Raw genomic sequence first — 21,983 nt, 5'->3', positions numbered from 1 at the left:
GAGTTGTTCAGGGAATTTTGCATGGAAACTTGTGGTGGCCATAGAATGTTCAGGTGTTACTTTACATCTTTGCCACTAAATGACTTTATCATTTCGGGAAAATCTCTTTACCTCCCTGCCTCAATTTCATTGTCCGTTAGAGGAGGAGGATGTCTGTCCTATTGACTTGGAGGTTTTTCTAGGGTATAAAATGAGTTATATACTTGCTTTATAAATGTGAACTGCTGTTATGTTAGCAGTAAAGCAGTTTTATAGTTAAAAAAATATAGCATGTGTTTTTTTTTTTTTTAAATGCATTCAGTTGTTTTACAAATACATAATTTTCTGGAGTTAACATTTTAAGAAGCTCGATTCTTCCCAGTGTAAAAGGTTAAATAAGTACAGTGAGTAGTCTGTTACTTGTGAGGATATTTCTTGAATGTGTGAATGTTTCAAGATATGTTTCTTTTAAACAACTTGGGATAGATTCCATTTCTTTATTTATAAAAGAGAAGAGTTGAACTAAATGTTCTCTGAGGTTCTTTGTATATAAATATTTTAGCTTTGGGGGGGAAAGGGTAACTAGAAAGGAACTAACGCAGAGTAAGTGTTCTAGCTGCCTTAAATATTTTTTTTATAATGAGGCAAGTTATAAATAAATACACATTTAATGTTCTGCATATTGAATGAATATAATTGAGTTCTATTTTATTCACAGAGGCTCTCTTCCAGCTCCTTTTGGAAATCACTGTTCGAAGTACTGGAATGAATGACAGCACAGGACAGTCTCTGACAGCACTGTCCTGTGCTTGCCTCTTTAGCCTGGTGGCTTCTTGGGGAGAAACAGGACGGACACTTCAGGCCATCTCTGCTATCCTCACCAACAATGGCAGCCATGCTTGCCAAACTATACAGGTATTTCATTTATAGCTGCTTAGAAGGTACAAGATGCCAGGTTGGAACTTCACCTTAATCTCTGTCAGGAGAAATCCTCTAGTTTTTCTCACTCATTATAGTGATTTTATCTATCCAAGGTTGATGTATAAATAATCCACAGTATATAAAGGTAATAAAATGAAATTTGACAAAAAACTGGTAAATTTTTAAGCTGGTCTTTGTGTCAGCACTCCAGCCACCTCTTCTTTTGTGTTTCCCTATTCTTGGCCCTCCCCCACCTCCCATCTTGCCCTGATTTTTAACTATGGAATTTTCAAGTATGGCCAGTGTTCCAATTCCTGCAGTAGTCAAGAATCAAATGCAGTATTTTTATGGGTTGATTTTGTTTCTGAGCTTCTTAAGCTTTGCATATAACATTTTAAGCTTTTAATGTCTGATTGTGGAATAAGCTCTTTACTGTTGTTAGTGGTGGGAAATAGAATTCTCCTTATGGGCAAACTTTATTTAATTCCTTTGGGTTGTTCTGGAAAATTGAGTAAGAAGTTACAGGTTTAGGTCTGTGTTATGTGCTCTTCACTGGCCCCTTGGAAAACATCCAGAACAGATGGAAGGACTGCTTCAATCCTGTTATTAGCAGGCCAAGATAGCAAAAAGGGGAGATGGGTCACTGTCATGGACTTAATCCAGCAATATTGAACTCTCCTTGTCAAACATGAGCAATCCCCTTATTCTAGATTTCTAATCTTGTTTTTTTCCTCTTTCTGCCCTGCCTGAAATCTTCTTTTCCCTTTTTATGATCCTTAATATTTTGAAGTTCCTATAATGCAGTGGTTTGCAGAACTGTGTTCTGCAGTGGTGCTTTGAGGTTTGGCAAAATTTTAATTTAAATACATGCTTAAAATACACAAATATTTCTTAAATTCTAATGAAGTAACACATTTACATATTATACACCAAATTTTAAAAATATAGTGACCGTAAAAGGATGAGCTTATTAGGCACTGTGTGATTTATTCTTGTGTAGACTCCTTTCAGAGGATATGAGGTGATACCTAAATGATGAGTTGAAATTAGCCAGTCCACAGGGAGGGAGTGTTACCACTGGGGATGTGGAGGGAGAAATATTCTTGGTATCCATGTGCTAAGGCATGGAGATAAGATTAAGAGTGGAATATTGAAGTCTGAAAGAAGTTTAGTTCTAGTATAGAGAGCTTTCGGCTAACAGAGACAGGACTTGCATGCATATCTGTCTGATTGCAATATTATGCTTTAGGACTAGGCTATGTGCAATTACTAGATCCCCTGAATCAACAGCTGATGTTCTCTGTGGACCTGCCCTGTCACTACATTCCCATCACCAGGGCAAACACCATATTAAAGCCTTTTATCTTAATATTATCTTTTTTTAAGTTTATTTATTTTTGAGAGAGAGAGAGAGAACAAGCCAGGTAGGACAGAGAGACAGGAGATACAGAATCCGAAGCAGGCTCCAGGTTCTGAGCTATCAGCACGGAGCCTGATAGGAGGCTTGAACCCACAAACCGTGAGATCATGACCTGAGCCAAAATTGGACATTTTACCGACTGAGCCACCCAGGCCCCTCTGTGTTAACATTCTCTTAACAGTGTTCTTCATGATTTGGCCTCATTCCATCTACCAGCTTCAGTTCACAAAATTCTCTTGGCCAGGCTCTGGGTGGAGGGAGAAAACTCTTCCCTGAGAATGTATAACTCTAACATCTCAAATTGTTTTCGGATTTAAATGAATATTAGCTATCTTATTCCAAAGAGCTTAAGCTATGAGTTTAAAGTAGGGTAGGGATGATAGTATCATGAAGTACCATATTGAAGGAGACTTAAAATCATTTTTTGGAGGAATGTACTCCAGGCTTTAAAGGCACATCTGAGCTCACAAACAAAAAGCACATAGAAAAAAAGGCACCATCATTGAGTGTTAGAAACAAATACGGCAGAATCAGTCCTGCCTTGTCTATATATATTGAAATTATTTGACACAGAATATAAAACATATATATAGTATATTTATTATGATTAGAATAATAAATGAAGGTATCACAAATACAATTAAGGAATAAGAATGTAAAACGTAATCAGATCAGAAAATGAACCAAATTAAACTCTCAGAAATAAAAAAAACCAGATAACTACAAGCTGAAATTTAAAGGCTGAGTTAGCCATTGGATATAAAAAAGGAAGAAATTATTCAGAATGCAACACAGAGAGACAAAGAGAGTATAAAAGACAAAATAGGAAACATGAATAGAGAATGACAAAACCTAACGTATCTATACAATTTGAGCTCCACAAGGGCAGTAAGGCATTTGCGGAGACGTGGTACGTGAAATAATGGGCAAAATTTTCCATAATTGGTAAATGACATGAAATCCTCAGATTAAGGAAGTCTAGTTGATCAGAATAAATTCTCTAGGTCTTGCCACAGTGTTGGTGAGCGAAAATCAAGGGGTATATCCGAGACCTTTTATTATAGCACTGGATTATCTTAAAATTTTAGTATCCTTTTAGAAAGCACGAGAGAAATAAGAATTATGTTGAAGAAACATGTTCATTTTTGCTCCTTCTCTAGTTTTAACTAAGGTTATAATAAAGGAATTTTTTTTTAAGTATAAACATTTAAGAATGGGACACATTTTTGGTAGATAGAAATTGGGGAAAGCTTGATTTTAAGTTCCTAAAGAGGCAAATGCCCATAGAAAATAAGTTGATTTTCACTTAAAACTCCAGATAAGATTTGGAATTGGGAGTAATAGGTTCCTGGAAAGTGGTGGTGAGGGCAAGAGCTAAAAATTGATAGGAAATCTGTATTAAGAAAGGTAGAGAATCCCAGAGCCCTTCCTTTGCCCTTCCCAGGCAAGCAACTGTCCTTCTGTCATATCCCAAAGAGATACATTTGCTGTCTAAAGAAATTGAGTCACAGAAGCCAGGGGAAAACAGGCACAAATGTGAGTAGAATTAGGAGCTGGGCTGAAAATGGAGATTAAGTGAAAGTCTTTGTATTGATGATGAGATTTTTTAATCTTCACTGAGTTTCCAGAACACTGGCCATGAGACTTATTATAGCTTCTAGGAAAAAGACTCACAGATTCTTCTTTGGAGAAAGAATGAGAAAAGACCCACAGATGCATATATTTGAGGGGTCCTCCAATGAAACTATAAAACTTAGTGTGATCATTTTGAGGTGACCTTACACTGCCTGTCAAACCCTTTCCATTCACACCAGGCTTCCTACCAGATTTCTAGTAGTTTACTCTTAAAAATAAGTGTATAACCAGATTTTTTGGTTTTTGGATGTTGAGTTTCGTAAGTTATTTATAGATTTTAGGTGTTAACCCCTTATCCAATTTGTCATCTGCAGATAATCTTCTCCCATTCTGGAGGTTGCTTTTAGTTTTGTTGATTGTTTCCTTTGCTATGCAGAAGCCTTTTATCTTGATGAAGTTCCAGTAGTTCATGTTTGGTTTTGTTTCCCTTGCCAGAGATGTGTCTAGTAAGAAGTTGCTACGGTTGACATCAAAGAGGTTGCTGTCTGTGTTCTCCTCTAGGATTTTGATGATTTCTTGTCTCACATTTAGGTCTTCCATCCATTTTTTAATTTTTGTTCATAGTGTAAGGAAATGGTCCAGGTTTATTCTTCTGCAGGTTGCTGTGCAGTTTTCCCACCACTTGTTGAAGAGACTATCTCTTTGCCATTGGATATTTTTTTTTGCTTTGTTGAATATTAGTTGACCATATAGCTGGGTTTTCTATTCTGTTCTCTGTCTGCTTTTGTGCCAGCACCATACTGTCTTGATGACTACAGCTTAGTAATATAGCTTGAAGTCCAGAATTGTGATGCCTCCAGCTTTACTTTCATTTTTCAAGATTGCTGTGGCTATTTGGAGTCTTTTGTGGTTCTATATAAAATTTAGGATTATTTGTTCTAGCTCTATGAAAAATGCTGATAGTTTTTTAATAGGGATTGCAGTAAATGTGTTGATTGCTTTGGGTAATGTAGACATTATAACAGTATTTGCTCTTCCAGCCCATAAGTATGGAATGTTTTTCCATTTCTTTGTGTCATCTTCAATTTCTTTCATAAATGTTTTTGTAGTTTTCAAAATAAAGATCTTTTACCTCTTTGGTTAGGTTTATTTGCAGGTATTTTATGGTATTTGATGCAATTATAAGTGGGATCAATTCCTTGATTTCTCTTTCTGCTGCTTCATTATTGGTATATAGAAATGCAACTGATTTCTGTATGTTGATTCTGCATTCTGTGACTTTGCTGAATTCATATATCAGTTTTAGCATTTTTTTTGGTGGAGCCTTTTAGGTTTTCTACATAGAGTATCATGTCATCTGCAAATAGTGAGTTTGACTTTTTCCTTGCCGATTTGGATAACTTTTGTTTCTTTTTGTTGTCTGATTGCTAAAGCTGGGACTTATAGTACAATGTTGTATAACGATGGTGAGAGTGGACATCCTGTCTTGTTCCAGACCTTAGAGGAAAAGCTTTTCAATTTTTCCCCTTTGAGGATGATATTTGCTGTGGGTCTTTAATGTATGGCCTTTATGATGTTGAAGTATGTTCCCTCTGTCCCTACTTTGTTTTCATCAAGATTGGATGCTGCACTTTGTCAAATAATTTTTCTGCATCTATGGAGAGGATCATATTATTCTTAACCTTTGTTTTATTAATGTGTATCATGTTGATTGATTTGTGGATATTGGACCACTCTTGTAGCAGCCTAGGAATAAATCCCATTTGATTGTGATGAATGATTTTTTTAATGTACTGCTAGATTCATTTTGCTAGTATCTTGTTGAGAATTTTTGAATCCATGTTCATCAGGGATGTTGCCTTGTAATTCTCCTTTTTAGTGGAGTCTTCGTATGGTTTTGGAATCAAGGCAATGCTGACCTCATAGAATGAATTTGCGCCCAAAAAAACACAGTTAAGAAATGGGCAGAAGACATGAGTAGACATTTTTCCAAAGAAGACATTCAATTGGCTAACAGACACATGAAAAGATGCTCAACATCATTCATCGTTAGGGAAATACAAATCAAAACTACAATGAGTTACCACCTGACACCTGTCAGAATGGCTAAAATTAACACACAGGAAACAACAGGTGTTGGTGAGCATGTGGAGAAAGAGGAGCCCTCTTGCACTGTTGGTGGGGTGCAAACTGGTGCGGCCACTATGGAAGACATGGACGTTCCTCAAAAAGTTAAAAATAGAACCACCCAGCAATCCAGCAAATGCACTACTAGGTATTTATCCAAAGGATACAAAAATACTGATTTGAATGGGCCTATGCACCCCAATGTTTATAGTAGTATTATCTACAATAACCTATTTATGAAAAGAGCCCAAATGTCTATCGACTGATGAATGGATAAAGAAGATGTGGTATATATGTTACTCAGCCATCAAGAAAAATGAAACCTTGGGGCACCTGGTGGTTCATTCGATTCAGTTCTCGACTTTCAGTTTTTGACTTGGGTCATGATCTCATGGTTTCATGAATTTGAGCCCCACATTGGGCTCTGTGTTGATGATGTGGAGCCTGCTTGGGATTCTCTCTCTCTGACTCTTTCTGACCCTCCTCTGCTCATGTTTTCTTTTTCTCTTGCAAAGTAAATAAATAAAAACTTAAAAAAAAAAAAAGAATGAAATCTTGCTATTTGCAAGATGGAGCTAAAGTGTATTATGCCAAGCGAAGTAAGTCGGAAAGACAAATACCATATGATTTCACTCACATGTGGAATTTAAGAAACAAAACAGATGAATATAGTGAAAGATGAACAGATGAACATAGGAAAGAAAAAGAGAGAAGGAGGCAAACTCTTTACCGTGGAGAACAAATGGAGGGTTGACGGAGGGAGGTGGGTGGGAGAGGGGCTAAATGGGTGATTGGTATTAAGGGGGGCACTAGTTGTGATGAGGACTGGCTGTTTTATGTAAGTGATCATTCACTAAAGTCTACTCCTAAAACTAATATTACACTATATGTTAGCTAACTAATTAAAATAAAAACTTGAAATATTAAAAAAATAACAAAAAATAAAATACTACAAGAAAAAAAGTATACAACCAAGTATCACTAACCTGAAAAATAGAGATTCCCCAAATTGATAATGATAATGATAATAAAAAAAACTTTGAATAAAAAGAATATAGAGACAGAAGAAACTCTAAGAAGACTGTAATTAATATTTTGGTGAAGGATAAGGGAATATTGTTTACATTAAACATCAGTATACTGTTTTTTAAACTCAGAGAACAAGAATAAAATTTTGTAAGTTAAGATAGCAGTAATAAAATCAGTAGAAGGATTAGAAGATCAGGTTGAAGCAGTCTCCAGAAAATAGAAAAAGAAAAAGAAAATAGATAGCATAAAATAAAATTGGATCTAACCAGAAATACAATACCTAGAAGGTATTCAAGCAGAGAAGAGGAAATTACTCAAGAAATCTTACAAGGAAAATTCCTGTGCCCCAAAGATACACATCTTCATATTGACAGAACACACACTGAGTGCCCCAACATTCATTATGAAAAAAGACTTACATCAGGATATAACTTTGCAAATCAGAACACTGTATAGTAAGACTGTAAAGCTTCCAGAGAGCAAAGACAGATTATGTAACTAATATCAAACATAATGGTATTGGACTGGTTCAGAGCAGCACTGGCATAGAAAATAACAGTGCCTTCAAAGTTCTGAGAGAAAATAATGTTCACCATACCTAGCTCATCTGGCAATAATGTTTGAGGGACGATGAAGATGGCTTTTGAACGTGCGTGATAGGGAACAAGTTTAACTTCTCCGCCTACCTCTTCCTCAATTTAGACCAGAACAGGGTTTTTGAGGGGTGTTGCCAAGAGGAGAAAGTAGAAATGATGTGTTTGACTTTATTGAAAGGTGTATGAGGAACACTTAAAGGAAGTCATAGAGAAAATTTAGCAAATGCAAAATAGGGCAATTGTTGACTTAATGAAAAAAAATTACACAAGGAAGGAAATGTTATATACAGTTTGGTTCATGAACCATGATTACACAGTAATAAATGACCTTTGAATACTAATTTAACCAGAAACTATTATATATAGCTCAATTTTGAGGATTTGGGAAAAGGGGGGCATCATTGTTCATAATAGACACCAACAGAAAGTATCTAAAAAAAAAACAGTATTAACAGTGGAAGCTTTGGCATATTATATAGGAATATGGATATCAATTGTAGATAAAACAGATAAAACAGTTTAATATAGCTACTTGTAGTGAGAATTTGTAGTATTCAACTATGTAAGTATTATATACATAAATCTATTATATATATAAATATATATAGTATAAATTACATATCTTGGCTGAGTAAGAAGCCTTAGAACTGGAAGAAGAGATGACTATATCTATGAACAGTGGGTCACTTATTCCTATGAAAGCTCAACCCTCTACGAAGTGTTGTCCAATGGAAATATAGTATAGTCTACATATGTAATTAACAATTTTTTATTAGCCACATTAAAAAGGTGAAAAGAAATACATCATTATGTATGTATTAATGATGTATTTCACTCAGCTCAGTATATCCAAAAAATAATTTCAACATAATATTAAGATTCTATATTCTTGTTTTTATGCTAATTTTTCAAAATCCAGTGGGTATTTTGTATTTAAAGGACTAACCACATTTCAAGAGCGCAGTAGTCAGACACATGTGGCTAATGGCTGCTGTATTGGATAGTGCAGCTTGTCTGTGTTGTTAGATGTGGCAAAAGAGGGACAAAACAGAATTTGCTCTACCGGCAGAGTGCTGGTCCCATGCTAGTGACTGCTGAGGACTTACTTAATGTGCCAGGTATTTATAGCAGGTCTTTGATGAATATAGGATAAATGAGCACTGAATGAATACACAGTTAACAAATGAGTTTTCATATTATGGAATATTGTTAATGTTGATGGGTATTGGTAATAATGGAGAAGCAAAGTGGAAGAGAAACATTGGAAATTTTGTTTCATCTATAGAAGCCACACCATTCTCTTATGCTTAAATTTGTGCTTCATATCAGGAAGCATATTAGTAATTATGCATATCCTATAAAAGAAGTTTTGTCTTGTGTGTATTCTAATACAGTATAATTTTATTTATATCCAGTATTCATACTTTTTAACTAACCGAGTTTCCATCCACAAAACTTGAAGTCATAGACAGGTTATTGGGTGTTTTGGAGAAAGATGCTTATTTCAGTGTTTTGAACCAAAAATGTCAGTTGATGTTCTTTGGGTTTGACATTTTTATTTTGAAGGCTAGTTAAAATTTGCTTCTTACGATAAGCTTCTAGTTTGTACTTTTTACTGATGTGCCAAACCATGATAATTTGGAGCAACTTATTTTCTCATAAATGATGACGTATTATTACTGAAGTATCTTTATTTTGTCTGTTTTGTGTTTGGAACATTTAAAAATACCTTTTTATTTGTTTCTTGTCTTTTAAAAGGTGCCAATGATACTGAATTCACTACAGAGAAGTGTACAGGCAGTGTTGGTGGGAAAAATTCAAATTCAGGACTGGTTTAGCAATGGCATTAAGAAAGCAGCTTTAATGCACAAGTGGCCATTAAAGGAAATATCCGTTGATGAAGATGATCAATGTCTACTTCAGAATGATGGATTTTTTCTTTATCTGTTATGCAAGGATGGATTATACAAAATAGGCTCTGGATACAGTGGAACAGTTAGGGTAATGTGATTCCCTATACTTCTTAATTACAGCAGAAATTATCCTGAATTGTGTTTTGCTTTCAGCTTCATTTTTAGAGTACTTTTTTGTACAATTTTGATTTTGATGTAGTAATATTTCTTTGAAAATCATAATGGAAACATAAGCATTAAATGTCATTTATGTTATTTTTCATTGATTATTAATTATGAAACTGTTGATGGGTTTTTTTGTTACTTTGCAGGGCCATATATATAATTCTACATCTCGCATCAGAAACAGAAAAGAAAAAAAATCTTGGTTAGGGTATGCTCAGGTAGGAGAATATCCACAATAAACCACACTTTTCTTTCTTATAGAGCATTGGCTTATAGTTGTTTGATCAATAAATAATGTCACTCCTGTTTAAACAGATATGGTATATGGCTAATAACAATGACCTAGTGTAGGATAGAGAACATTGGCATAGAATCCATGAGAGGTTTACTTTTAGTTCTGGCCCTGATCGTTACTAGCTGTGTGACTTTGGACAACTCAGTTAACTTATTTGATCCTCTGTTATTCAGTGATAAAATGGGAATAAAAATGTCTTCTGCTGGAGCTTTTGTTTACGTGGGTCTCTAGATAAGAATGGAGACCACCGTAACTATTAGCAAATATGAATTGGGAATGTGTCTGTGACCTGAGTCCAAATTAGAGCTTCTTGCCACAAGACCCTCCACTTTAAGCTTAGACCAGTACCTTCCAAAGAATAGCATGTGGTCTGCCCAGGGGATGGCTGCCTATATGGAGGATCATGAAGTATCCCCAAAGAGAAAAGTGCTAGGCCCATGTTGCTTTCTTAATGCTGTGATCTCATCACCTGACCTACGTGGCCAAATGAGTGTCAACAATCAGACACATTACTACACCTCCCATGAAGAGAAGCGAATGAAGGATGGAAAAGGGCCAGAAGTGGTTATTTCCATACTATCACTTCCTGAGAGGTTAAGGCCAAGCTCCCTTGTGGAAGGATGTTGAATAAAGATGTCCTGCATACCTGTCTTGCTCAGCTCAGAGCTTGTTGTCATCATCAAATTATAAAAGATACTTGAAAGGATTTTGAAAATTAAAGAACTTGTTGTTACATGAAAAATAATTCTGGATCAACTATTTGGGAGGTTTTGAAATTAAATTTTAAATGTCAAATTAATTTCTCAATGATTATCTCTTAAAACTTAATGTGGTTCAAAACATCAAATTGTTGTTTGCCACTATAGTATGTTATAAAAAATAAGGACATGGGAATATGTTCAGTGACATATCATTCCGTCTCAAACGACTACTTTTTTCATTTCTTATATCAACCTAAATATTTCAGCTATTTTTCCTTAAAATATTTCTTTTTTTTTTTCAAATAGTTTATTGTCAAATTAGTTTCCACATAACACCCAGTGCTCATCCCCACTAGTGCCCTCCTCCATGCCTATCCCCCTTCCCCCCCACATCCATCAGTCCTCAGTTTTTGTCAGCATTCAAGAGTCTCTCATGGTTTGCCTCTCTCCCTCTCCCCCACCATTTCCCCCTTCTTCTCCCCCTTGGTCCTCCGTCAAGTTCCTCCTAATCCTCCTATACGTGCAAACATACGATATTTGTCCTTTTCCGCCTGACTTATTTCGCTCAGCATAACACCCTCAAGGTCCAGCCATGTTGCTACACATGGCCAGATTTCATTGTTTCTCATTGCCATGTAGTATTCCATGGTATAGATAAACCACATCTTCTTGATCCATTCGTCCGTTGATGGACACTTAGGCTCTTTCCATGTTCCTTAAAATATTTCTTAAAGTAGCAGTGGTCATTTCTATTATTTAGTTGGCAAATGATAAAATAATTTTGAACAAGATGTCTGTACTGTAGTATATCTAATGTATGTATCTGAAAATGTAATAGGTTAAATTGATACTCAGTGGTATATACAATTCCTCCTCTTATAAAAAGCACACCTCAGATACTTATATTTTTAATATTTAATCTGTTGTAGACATCAAATTTGACATATTATCATACCTCAAAAAACTATATGGATCTGTATGACTACTATTTCTGCTAAATAGGTAATAAAAAATATTTGTACATATAACATAGCAAAATGTTTTGTTGTTTTCAGGGTTATTTATTGTATAGAGATGTGAATAACCACAGCATGACAGCCATAAGAATAAGCCCTGAAACACTGGAACAGGATGGTACTGTGATATTACCAGGTATGTTATTCAACTAGTTATTTGTTTTATTTATTGGCGATTTTAAGAGATGCCCATGTTAGGCTATTTGGACATATAAATAATGATTAGCAAGAGATAGTACTTGCTTATAAATAGGTTGAAAAAATCTTGACATACAGAAATTTTATAGTGTATATAAAGTTTATGCATGTGAGGAAAACAGACATCAGAAATATAGTATAAATTGTTTTAGTATTTGTTTACAAATCATTGTGCATCTACAGCCTGATCCTCTACCCTCACCCCAACAAGACCAATTCAGCTGCTGCATAAGGGGGTGAGCTTACTTTGTTGCTCCTAATAAAACCATGACTCTGGCTCTTATAAAACTTGGTATGAAGAACCCTTTGTTAGTTTTTATTTTTACTTTAATATAAGTGCACTTTGGGTTTTCTTCTTCATGTTAAAGGGTTTTCAGAGATGGATTTTAGAATGGGTCAGGAATTTTTAAAAATTCCATCATTTATACTTTTTAATAATACTCTGGTAAGGCACTTTGGACACAGTTCATTTCGCTTTAATTTTGAGGTTGCACGTATGCATTTATCACTTAAATCGCTATACTGTCTAAATTCTGGGGCAGTGGATCTTAAATTTTGTGGAACACTGGGCAAATGCATAATGTCCATTTTAAGATCTTTGAATTTGCATATACATTTATTGCATATTGAAGAAGTTTGTTTATATTAAAATATTAAATGTTTAATGTGTCTATCAATAATTTCATGAAGAGCAGCAATATTACATCTAGGCACTTGACCACCTGAAAATGATCAAGAACTACTTCTGAAGAATACATTGGGAAGGATAATTGCTCCCAAGCTGCTTGTTAATTTTTTAATATTCCTTCAACTTCATCAAACATTTATTCAAATGTTGCTATGCATATATATATCTTCAAATTAGTGTACATGCCACCATGTTAAGGTAAATGCCACATTTCATATGTGTTTCAACGAATAAAGCTACTTTGGAAAACAGATAACTTACTAGAGCTCTCATGTAAATCACTGTTTTCATATATATACATACACATACAGGTTTTTGTTTTCTTTTTTTAAATTACTGCAAGTCCTGGACCATGTCTCTGGTGATGTACCTCCTTATATATGCATATATTAAAAATAATCACATTTATTGTATAGGTCTATATAAGCAAAAAACAAAAACCATTTGTAACCCTACTTCTCATATATAAACATAATCAACATATTGGTAAATATCCTGTCTTTTTCCTGTGTTTAAATGGACATTGTTGTAAAAAAAAAAAAAAAAAAAAAAGAGATATCATATGCCACATAATGCTTTTTTTTTTTTTTGACTATTCCTTTCACTTAATATTCTGCATATAGTTCCAGACCATTAAATAGTCTTTCACAATATCATTTTAATGTTATAAAATATATTCAAATGGAAGTTCCAAATTTTTACCATATAAATTACACTGTAATGAGCATCCCTGTTGCTCTTTGTGCATGTCATTTTAGAATAGTGTGTTGGAAGAAAAATTTTTAAACACCCACCCTCCCCCCATACAAGTAGATACTAATACAAAAGATTTACTTCTGAGAAACCCAGATCAGCTGAAAATGGCCTACATATAGCTATTTTGTTTATGATGGAAATATGATAAAAATTGACTTGTTAATGTTTTTGTTCAGTGTAAATCCCTCTACATCATTTAACATATGAAATGCATCTTTCAACAATGCAAGCGTGGCTTTCTGTGTTTCATAAATACGTACCATATTCAAGGTGAAGAATGAACCAAACTTTGGGAGGACAATCCCATGTTGTGTGTCTTCCTAACTGGCAGATGTGGCTTGATATTTTCCTGAAGATGCTGTCTTATAACATTACATGCTGGATAAAGAAAGGATAAAGAGAAAATCTTTTTGAAATCACGCAGCAGGAAGACTTGCCCTCAAGCCTGAAGATACCTGTCATCATTTCTTTGACCTGGACTGCATTTTCTTCAATAGCACTTCCCCACCCCTCACCCCCAACCCGTACTCCCCCTACCCCCGCAGCTAGGGGCAACTCTATAGTTTTCATATCAAGAAGAAGCAGAAGTAAATTGTCAGGTTTATAGATGGTAATGAATACCATATTTAAAATTGACATAAATCTGGTAATTCCTCAAGCTTCATGTTCCAACTTGTCTCATAGTCTAGTTTGTAAATAAGTTATTTTCAGCCTTGCATTGATGAACTTAGAACATACTTTTTTCTGTTAATAGTCATTTTAGCCTTTATATGTTGGCATATCTTTTATATTGTATCCTGTGTCATTTATTCTCCGTGTCTGGTGACAAATCATGAGAAATTTTGCTACTCTTCTTGCGCCGCTTCACTCCTCACCCCTGCATTTATCTGAAATTATAATGAGTTTTTCTTCTTTGCTTTTTAGTTTAAAATCTTACTGCTTAGAGCTTGAGAAGCATCTTTCTTGCGCCTCTTTGTATTCTGTACAGTGGACTAGGAACTCTTTCTTTCGATTTCTCCTCTCTTTGATTACCAAGTCTCTTGGGCTACCAGTGGGCCTTGTCTCCCAGTTTCTATTTCCAGTTTGTGATCCCTGAATTCTCTATTTGGTAAGGGTCTGCCTGTGTTTTGCATATTTATAATAAGGAAGTATGCTAGTATGAAGCTCCTGGGCAAAGATACGGAGTAATCCAGCTTATTTGGGTGGGCTCCATTACTGCATTCCAAAACCAGAATTTTATGTTTTGTTGATTCAGGTGCAAATAGAAATGAAGTATTATTTTGGTATTGTAATTAATGGAGAGATTCATCCTAGTTCTCTGCAGTTATTTTGAGAAGTGTGTGCTTTTATACTTGCTTGCTGTACATTTGTTTTTCCAAAAGGATACAGTTTATACTTAGATGTTGACTTTGCTTGTAGTTTCATGTTATTCAGTAGCAATCACTAACACGTGTCCCAGTGGTCCTTCTGTAATACTGGTATCCCTTGTTACAGTGGCATCTGTGCATTATTTTGATCAAAGTACATAGTGCACTGTTCCACAGAGATACATACGGCATTGACAAAACACAATATTCCAGCCAAAATATATGAGCGCTTTCAGACAAAAGAAATACATAAACCTAGGTGTGTTTGTTGTATGAAGCAGATGAACATTTAAAATGGATAGCATGCTGTGGGCACCTGGCTGGCTCAGTCAGTATAACATGTGACTTCTGATCTTGGGGTCATGAGTTCAAGCTCCAGTTGGGCATTGGGCTTACTTAAAACAAAACAAAACAAAAAAACACAAACGTATATATATAGCATGGCAAATGCTAAAAATGCTCTGAATAACCATTAAACTTCTAAGTGGAAATGGTATAACCAGTTCTGTTTAATAAAGCAAGGGATATCTGTAGCTGGATGCCATAGACCTCAAATGCAGACGCTTTAGGTCTATCTGTATTTTTCTGTGACACTAATGACTGTGATGTATGTCTGAAGGTAGAGTGTTGCCTACATCGCATGTATTGAAATGATTATAACCAACATAGTTTGTTCATCATGGTGCATGTTTATTATCAGACTACATCTAATACTAATTCATTTTGAAATTAGGTGGGCTTTCAGGTCCTTGATTATGGAAGATTTATAAATGTAAGCACAAAATATAATAGTAGTTGAATTATTTAGTTTCTGCTAATTTGTAATTTTTTATTAAAAAGCACAGTATCCCTTTAAGTTTAAGTTTATCCTTATTGCGTGGAGAACTCTCATTCTGACTTCAACAGAGGAGTAAAGTCATTTTGTGAGCTATTTATTTATATTGTAATATAATTACTTTTTCCTCTTTTTGTACAGATTGCCACACTGAAGGTCAGAATATTTTATTCACTGATGGAGAATATATTAATCAGATCGCTGCTTCAAGAGATGTAAGTACTCTGAATCATGAATAGCTGCTGTAAATCGAATCCCTTTCTCATAAAGTATTTGATCTTAATTAGACAGTAAAAAGCCTTGAAAGACCAGTTTATGCAACATAATACTCTGAGTGTTTTATTTCTTTTAGGATGGCTTTGTTGTCAGAATATTTGCCACAAGCACTGAACCTGTGCTACAACAAGAATTACAACTTAAACTGGCCAGAAAATGTTTACATGCCTGTGGCATCTCACTATTTGATCTGGAAAAGGACTTGCATATTATAAGTAAGATAGTCAAATAAGCCTTTCTCCCGTATTTAAATTTTCAGATTCTTTATTCTTTTGAAAGGTAGTACTATGTTTTGAGCATTGTGCGTTATATTTTGGCAGGTATTTTGCTGTTACTGTAAAGCAGCTTATGAATATGTATAAGTGACTAGGAAATATGACCTTTAAGCAGAGTGTGCTATATGAACACCATTTGAAGGAAGTGACTAGTAATTTTCCGTTTTCATTTTAAATAGAGCAAATGAAAATAAACTTTAATTTGATAAGAATTATAGATAGCACTTAGGGACATCCTTAATTCATATGTTCTATCTTTATTCAATTATTTAAAATTTTGAAAACTTGCACTATAAATATTACTACATTAGTATACATAGTTTCCTCATTGAAACCTTTGATTGCTATTTGAACAGATTTTTAGGACAGCCATAGAATGATCCCATAGATAGTGACAGTAGTAATGGGCCTAAAGAACTGATTAATAATCTTTCATTTGGATGGAAAAATAGGGACAGCCACAGAATATTTCTCAGTCGTAGTATACATTCTCCTAAAGTGTCCTAGTAGTAATTAGGGTCCTGTTTCCCAGGAGGCTCTCAATTTTGGTTTGCCATGCTGTTCTAGGTTTAATAGTGCCATTTTTAACTTGTAGGATTTTTTTGTAAGACCTACCTTTTTTTGACAATTATCTCATTAAGTTTAATAAACTTGACATGAATGATATGCTTTGCATATTTTATTTAATTATGTAGTGGTTTTATAATTCTTCCATATAACAGTACTGAATTATAATTGTAGTTTTTAAATTTAAAAAGCTCATAAACTAATTAGTAGTTTATATTAAAATAATAAAATATGCCATATATAATTATTTACTTGTAGTTTTTCAGTTTGAAAATATGCATAAGGGTCTTTGTATATGTAGGCACACATATGTATTCAAAATCATGGAGTTGCCACAGGAAGTGTTCTTCTGTAGAAAAGAGCATAGAACAAAGAATCTGATATACCTTAATTCAGATATATGCATGACTGCATGACATTGTTCAAGCCCAAATGACTCTATGTCTGGACTAACCTCATCAAGTAGACCAGGCAGTATAGTTGTGAAGATTGAATAGGATAAGGTTCATACACTATGTAATGCCTACTACCTAATAATGCTCAATAAAAATTTATTCATTCATTAATTCAAGAAATATCACTGACATTGGGTTTAAACATTTTTTTATATTTAAAAAATCAATTTGGCACTAGTTTGGAACAAATTAAAAAATCTGTGGTAATTTTGTCTTTCCTTGGAGTACTGTACATACTGTTAATTTTTTTTTAAGTCAGGCATATGGCATATTTTGTCATCCTTGTTTTTTCTTTTTTGTAATTGAAGTGTAGTTGACACACAATGTTACATTAGTTTCAGGTGTACAACATGGTGATTCAACAAGTTTATTGTCATCCTTGTTTTTGAATGGTATTGAGTTGACTTTTCAGTCATTCAAAATAGTGCAAAATTATGACTTACATTGTCCATATTAAAATACAGTAGTATTTATGAGTCTTGTGTTATCAGGTACAGGATTTGATGAGGAGTCAGCAATTCTTGGTGCAGGGCGAGAATTTGCACTAATGAAAACAGCAAATGGAAAGGTAAATTACTCTTTAGTATTAAAAATGAACATTCTATGTTTTATGAGATAGTTAATTGGTATAATCAGTTGCTTAGTTTACATAGTTCACATGTTTAAACATAATTTAAATTTTGATTTTAAATCATTTAAAATTTTTTTAATATGGTGCAATTTTATTCATGTTGAAATAATATTAAAATTGTGAGATACAAGAGTATAAAACTTTATAAAATTCTACATTTTCACAACTATTTTAATTATGAAGCTTTTTATATAATTTTTTGAGTTGGAATGAATTCATATTTTGAGTTTATTTTGAGAATACATATTTATTGCAAATGTCTGTCAATGTGCAGAAATATGAAGACTAAAATTTGGGGGAATAGGAGCAAGTAAATTAATTTACAGATTGTAGAGGGCAGTCTAGAAGCTTCTTTCTTATTTCATGGGTGTGAGGATAAAGTAAGGTAATTATAAGAATTTTGAAAATTAAAATTACTAGAAGAGCCTGGGTGACTTAGTCACTTAAGCATCTGACTTTGGTTCTGGTCATGATCTCATGGCATATGAGTTCGAGCCCCTTGTCAGGCTCTATGCTGATTGCTCAGAGCCTGGATCCTGCTTCTGATTCTCTGTCTCCCTTTCTTTCTGCTCCTACCCTACTCTTTTTCTTTCTCTCTCTCTCTCTCTCTCAAAAACAAACATAAGAATTAAAAAAAAGAAAATTAAAATTACTAGGCAATTATGGTATATTAATATGTAGGGTATTTTACATTGGGAAAATAAGTTGAGAATTTTATTCATGTCCTACTGTTGTGAAGTTAGAGTGTATTTGTGAAGTATATTCATTCATATCTATTCAGGAGACTTATAATGGAATATTATAGATACCCTGAGTAGATATGACAAAGCTATTATGAACTGGATCTTTAGAAAAAATGTATATATTTCTCTCCTACTGATCTCACAGAAGTTGAATTTAGTGTAAAAGCAGTTTGGTTTCTTGTTTTGTTTTTCAGTAAGATATGAAAGTTTCTTTTTTCTCATGTGAAACCTGGTACACTACTCCAAAGGCATCATAATTCTCTCTCTTTTTTTTTTCTTTGTTTTATAAGATATATTACACTGGCAAGTACCAGAGTCTTGGAATCAAGCAAGGTGGTCCTTCAGCAGGAAAATGGGTTGAACTACCAATTACAAAATCTCCAAAGATTGTACACTTTTCAGTTGGACATGATGGCTCTCATGCCCTTTTAGTTGCAGAAGATGGAAGCATATTCTTTACAGGATCTGCTAGTAAAGGAGAAGATGGAGAGTCAAGTAAGTTGACTAAGAAACTGGACATTCAGTAAAAATATTGTGGAATTTATTAACATGAGGTGTATCAATTTCAATAGCACTAACCTTACCAGATTAATAGAGGATTTTACATTGGGACATAATCAGTTAATAGTGGTGGTGTACTGTTTATTAAAGAACTGGGATTGCTGATTTCATTGTAGAGTTGATTTTCATGAATTTTTATATATGCTTTATGTATATGTTGCTATTCATCTGTTTTGTTCATTGGTGTTATTTTAAAAAACGTATTTATTACAATATATTATTTAAGGCCACCCAAAATTTTATAAGGAATATACATTTCAGAATGAAGTAAACCTCATTTATGTAACCTTGTGTAATAGCTTTAGTTATTGGTAACTATTCTTGGTGTTACTTCTGTAATTAAATCATTCCTAAACATTGAAAACAATTTTGTTTATCTCTTATCTTTTCTATACTTCTGTTCAGTCTTTCTCAAAGTGCAATTTTTCTCTTTTTGTAATTTCCCATATACTTTATATGTTTTAGCACAGTGGAGTAGCATCTAATGAGGATTAGGTTTGAAGTCAACATCTTACACATCAAAAATCATGTGTAAGTAAAAGTTATTTGGAAAAAAAAAAACCATAAAGTGTATTGCCATCTCTGAAACTTCAGCACAGCCCAGTTTTCCTTCTAGGGTTTGGAGGACATTGTTCTTTCTTCACGCACCAGATAGCATAGTTGCTGTATACATGTATATGGGCCATGTTATATGAAAAAATATAATGGTATTTTAAGTCCCAGAATTGTGCCCAGCATAGCAACATGTTTTCATTCTGAAAGTCATCAAGAACTGGGATTGACTGAAGGAACAGAAGGTTGATATTTCTTCTCTTTTGTTCATTGCAGGTCTTTAGTTTTTGATAGCAGAGGGTACTTGGATCATCATCCACATTTAAATTTATTTACTCTTTCTCTCTATATATATTTCTCCTCCATTGACTGGGTGTTTAAATACGTGTTTCAATGAATGAGGAAGTGATTTCACTTTCTATGATCTAGTTTAAGAATGCATGTGAGGTTGAGGTAGAGTTCAAGAGAAAAGGGGATTTATATACATACATATTTATATATGATGGTGAAATGGTGTTAATATACATATATATTAATGGAATAGTGTTAATAATGTATAAATAGCTAATACAGAGATTTGGCTCCCCAGAAGTTTGTTAGGAAATTGGTGTTTCTCACTGGAAATATTAACATACAACAAACAAAAGGATCTGACAGTGATAGCCTAAATATGAATTAACCATATGAGGCTTGCAGAGTGACTCATTTTAATTGACATGTTGGGAATCCCAGGTCTCTGTGAAAATAAAGTGTGTCATAAATGCATATATTTTTATTTATACATATATGCCTTAAGTTAATTTTATTTGTTTTGTGTTATTTTTGAAGCCAAGAGCAGACGGCAATCAAAACCCTACAAACCTAAAAAGATAATTAAGATGGAAGGAAAGATTGTGGTGTATACAGCCTGCAATAATGGAAGTAGTTCTGTTATTTCTAAAGATGGAGAGCTATACATGTTTGGGAAAGATGCCATTTACTCTGACAGTTCAAGTAAGTTCAACTTAAATACATTTCACTTTTATGCAAAGAAAGTCCAATACGAGACATTATCTATTGGAAAAATGTATCTAGAAAATTAACAGTTCTAGCATGTTTTCTCTACTTTTTCTACAATTTCTTTCAGTGAGGTACCATATCTGCACTGTCAGTTCTCAGTAAACATAAATTGGATAAATGCACAAATTTTAATCAGTGTTAGCCAACAGGATTTTAGCAAGCAATAGCTGTGCTAAGTACTATTTTTAAACTCTAAATGAGCCCACTCCCAAATTTTGATTCATGCTGACAGTTGAGACCAACTGAGGATCTAAATATTACCACATTAAGACAACTCACATATCACTTGAGAAGAGTTCAACTTAATAATTAATTGCTAGAAATATTCAATGTGTCATATCCCCATATAAGACAATCACTTAAACTTCCAGTCAGAAATTTCATTCTATTTTCCTTTTTTACAAAGAAATGCACAGGCTTTACATATTCATCTCATATAAAACCCTGCCAAGTAGGCTGTTGCAATCATATTCATTTCTTAAGTGCTAAGAAGAAAATCTAGCAGCCAAATATGACAAGTTTTTGAGATTAGAGTTTATAAATATAAAACTCTTTATTTGGCTAGTCCCACTCCACATATCCACTCATTACAATAATTTGGTTTATCAGTTACTCAGTCATGTAACAAGTAATTCTTAAGACCCTATCATGTACAAGACAACTGTATTGGAAACTGTGGATATAATAGTAAATATAAGAGAGGGAGAATCCTGCCTTAACTATCTAAATAGGAGGATAAGCAGTTCATCAGTTCTAAATCAGTTATGTTACCAAAATCATTTCCCCAGGGTACTACCAACAACATGTCACATGAGCATCGAAATGAGTCTAGGGAAAGCTTTCCAGGCAAAGTAATGGCTAAAGTAGAGCTACACTAGCCACGCTCCGTGATTAGCTCTGCCTGAAACTACTGACACTGTTCCCAGCAATAAGACAGGAAGGATTCACAAAATGTTGTATTTGTTTTGAGGATCTGAGAGACAGTTGAGCATTATACAACTTAACTATTAGATAGGTGTGTTTTAATGGTTATGAGTACAGACCTAGATCCTGGCACTGCCACTGTTTAGTTGGCTAATAGCTAACTTAAATTTTTTAACTTTTCAGAGATCACTTTCATTTTTTTTTTTCCATCTTCAAAAGGGAGCTAATGACAGTACCTGCTTCATATGGTTGTTATAAGATTATAGGAGGCAATGCTTATGAAATGCCAAGCACAGAGCCTAGCACATGTAAGGGCCCAAAACATGTTAATGAGTACTGTTAGTAATAATAAGTAATTC

The 21,983-nt window shown here is 34.0% G+C and overlaps 1 protein-coding gene across 1 annotated transcript in view; it reads left to right on the top strand.

The window, feature by feature from the left end:
• Window positions 1-21,983, top strand: part of MYCBP2 (MYC binding protein 2) — a 280,386-nt gene that overhangs the window by 52,865 nt on the left and 205,538 nt on the right. Inside the window, exons 5-13 of the mRNA XM_039252458.1 lie at window positions 698-894; window positions 9,406-9,648; window positions 9,872-9,943; window positions 11,777-11,873; window positions 15,723-15,796; window positions 15,934-16,072; window positions 17,646-17,722; window positions 18,819-19,023; window positions 20,470-20,634. Coding sequence (XP_039108389.1) covers window positions 698-894; window positions 9,406-9,648; window positions 9,872-9,943; window positions 11,777-11,873; window positions 15,723-15,796; window positions 15,934-16,072; window positions 17,646-17,722; window positions 18,819-19,023; window positions 20,470-20,634 — 1,269 coding nt within the window. The remainder of the gene's footprint in view (window positions 1-697; window positions 895-9,405; window positions 9,649-9,871; window positions 9,944-11,776; window positions 11,874-15,722; window positions 15,797-15,933; window positions 16,073-17,645; window positions 17,723-18,818; window positions 19,024-20,469; window positions 20,635-21,983) is intronic.

This window comes from Hyaena hyaena, unplaced genomic scaffold (assembly GCF_003009895.1).
Source record: "Hyaena hyaena isolate Hyena2069 unplaced genomic scaffold, ASM300989v1 scaffold_413, whole genome shotgun sequence".
Classification (NCBI taxonomy): domain Eukaryota; kingdom Metazoa; phylum Chordata; class Mammalia; order Carnivora; family Hyaenidae; genus Hyaena; species Hyaena hyaena.
This window is presented reverse-complemented; position numbering and strand designations above follow the sequence as displayed.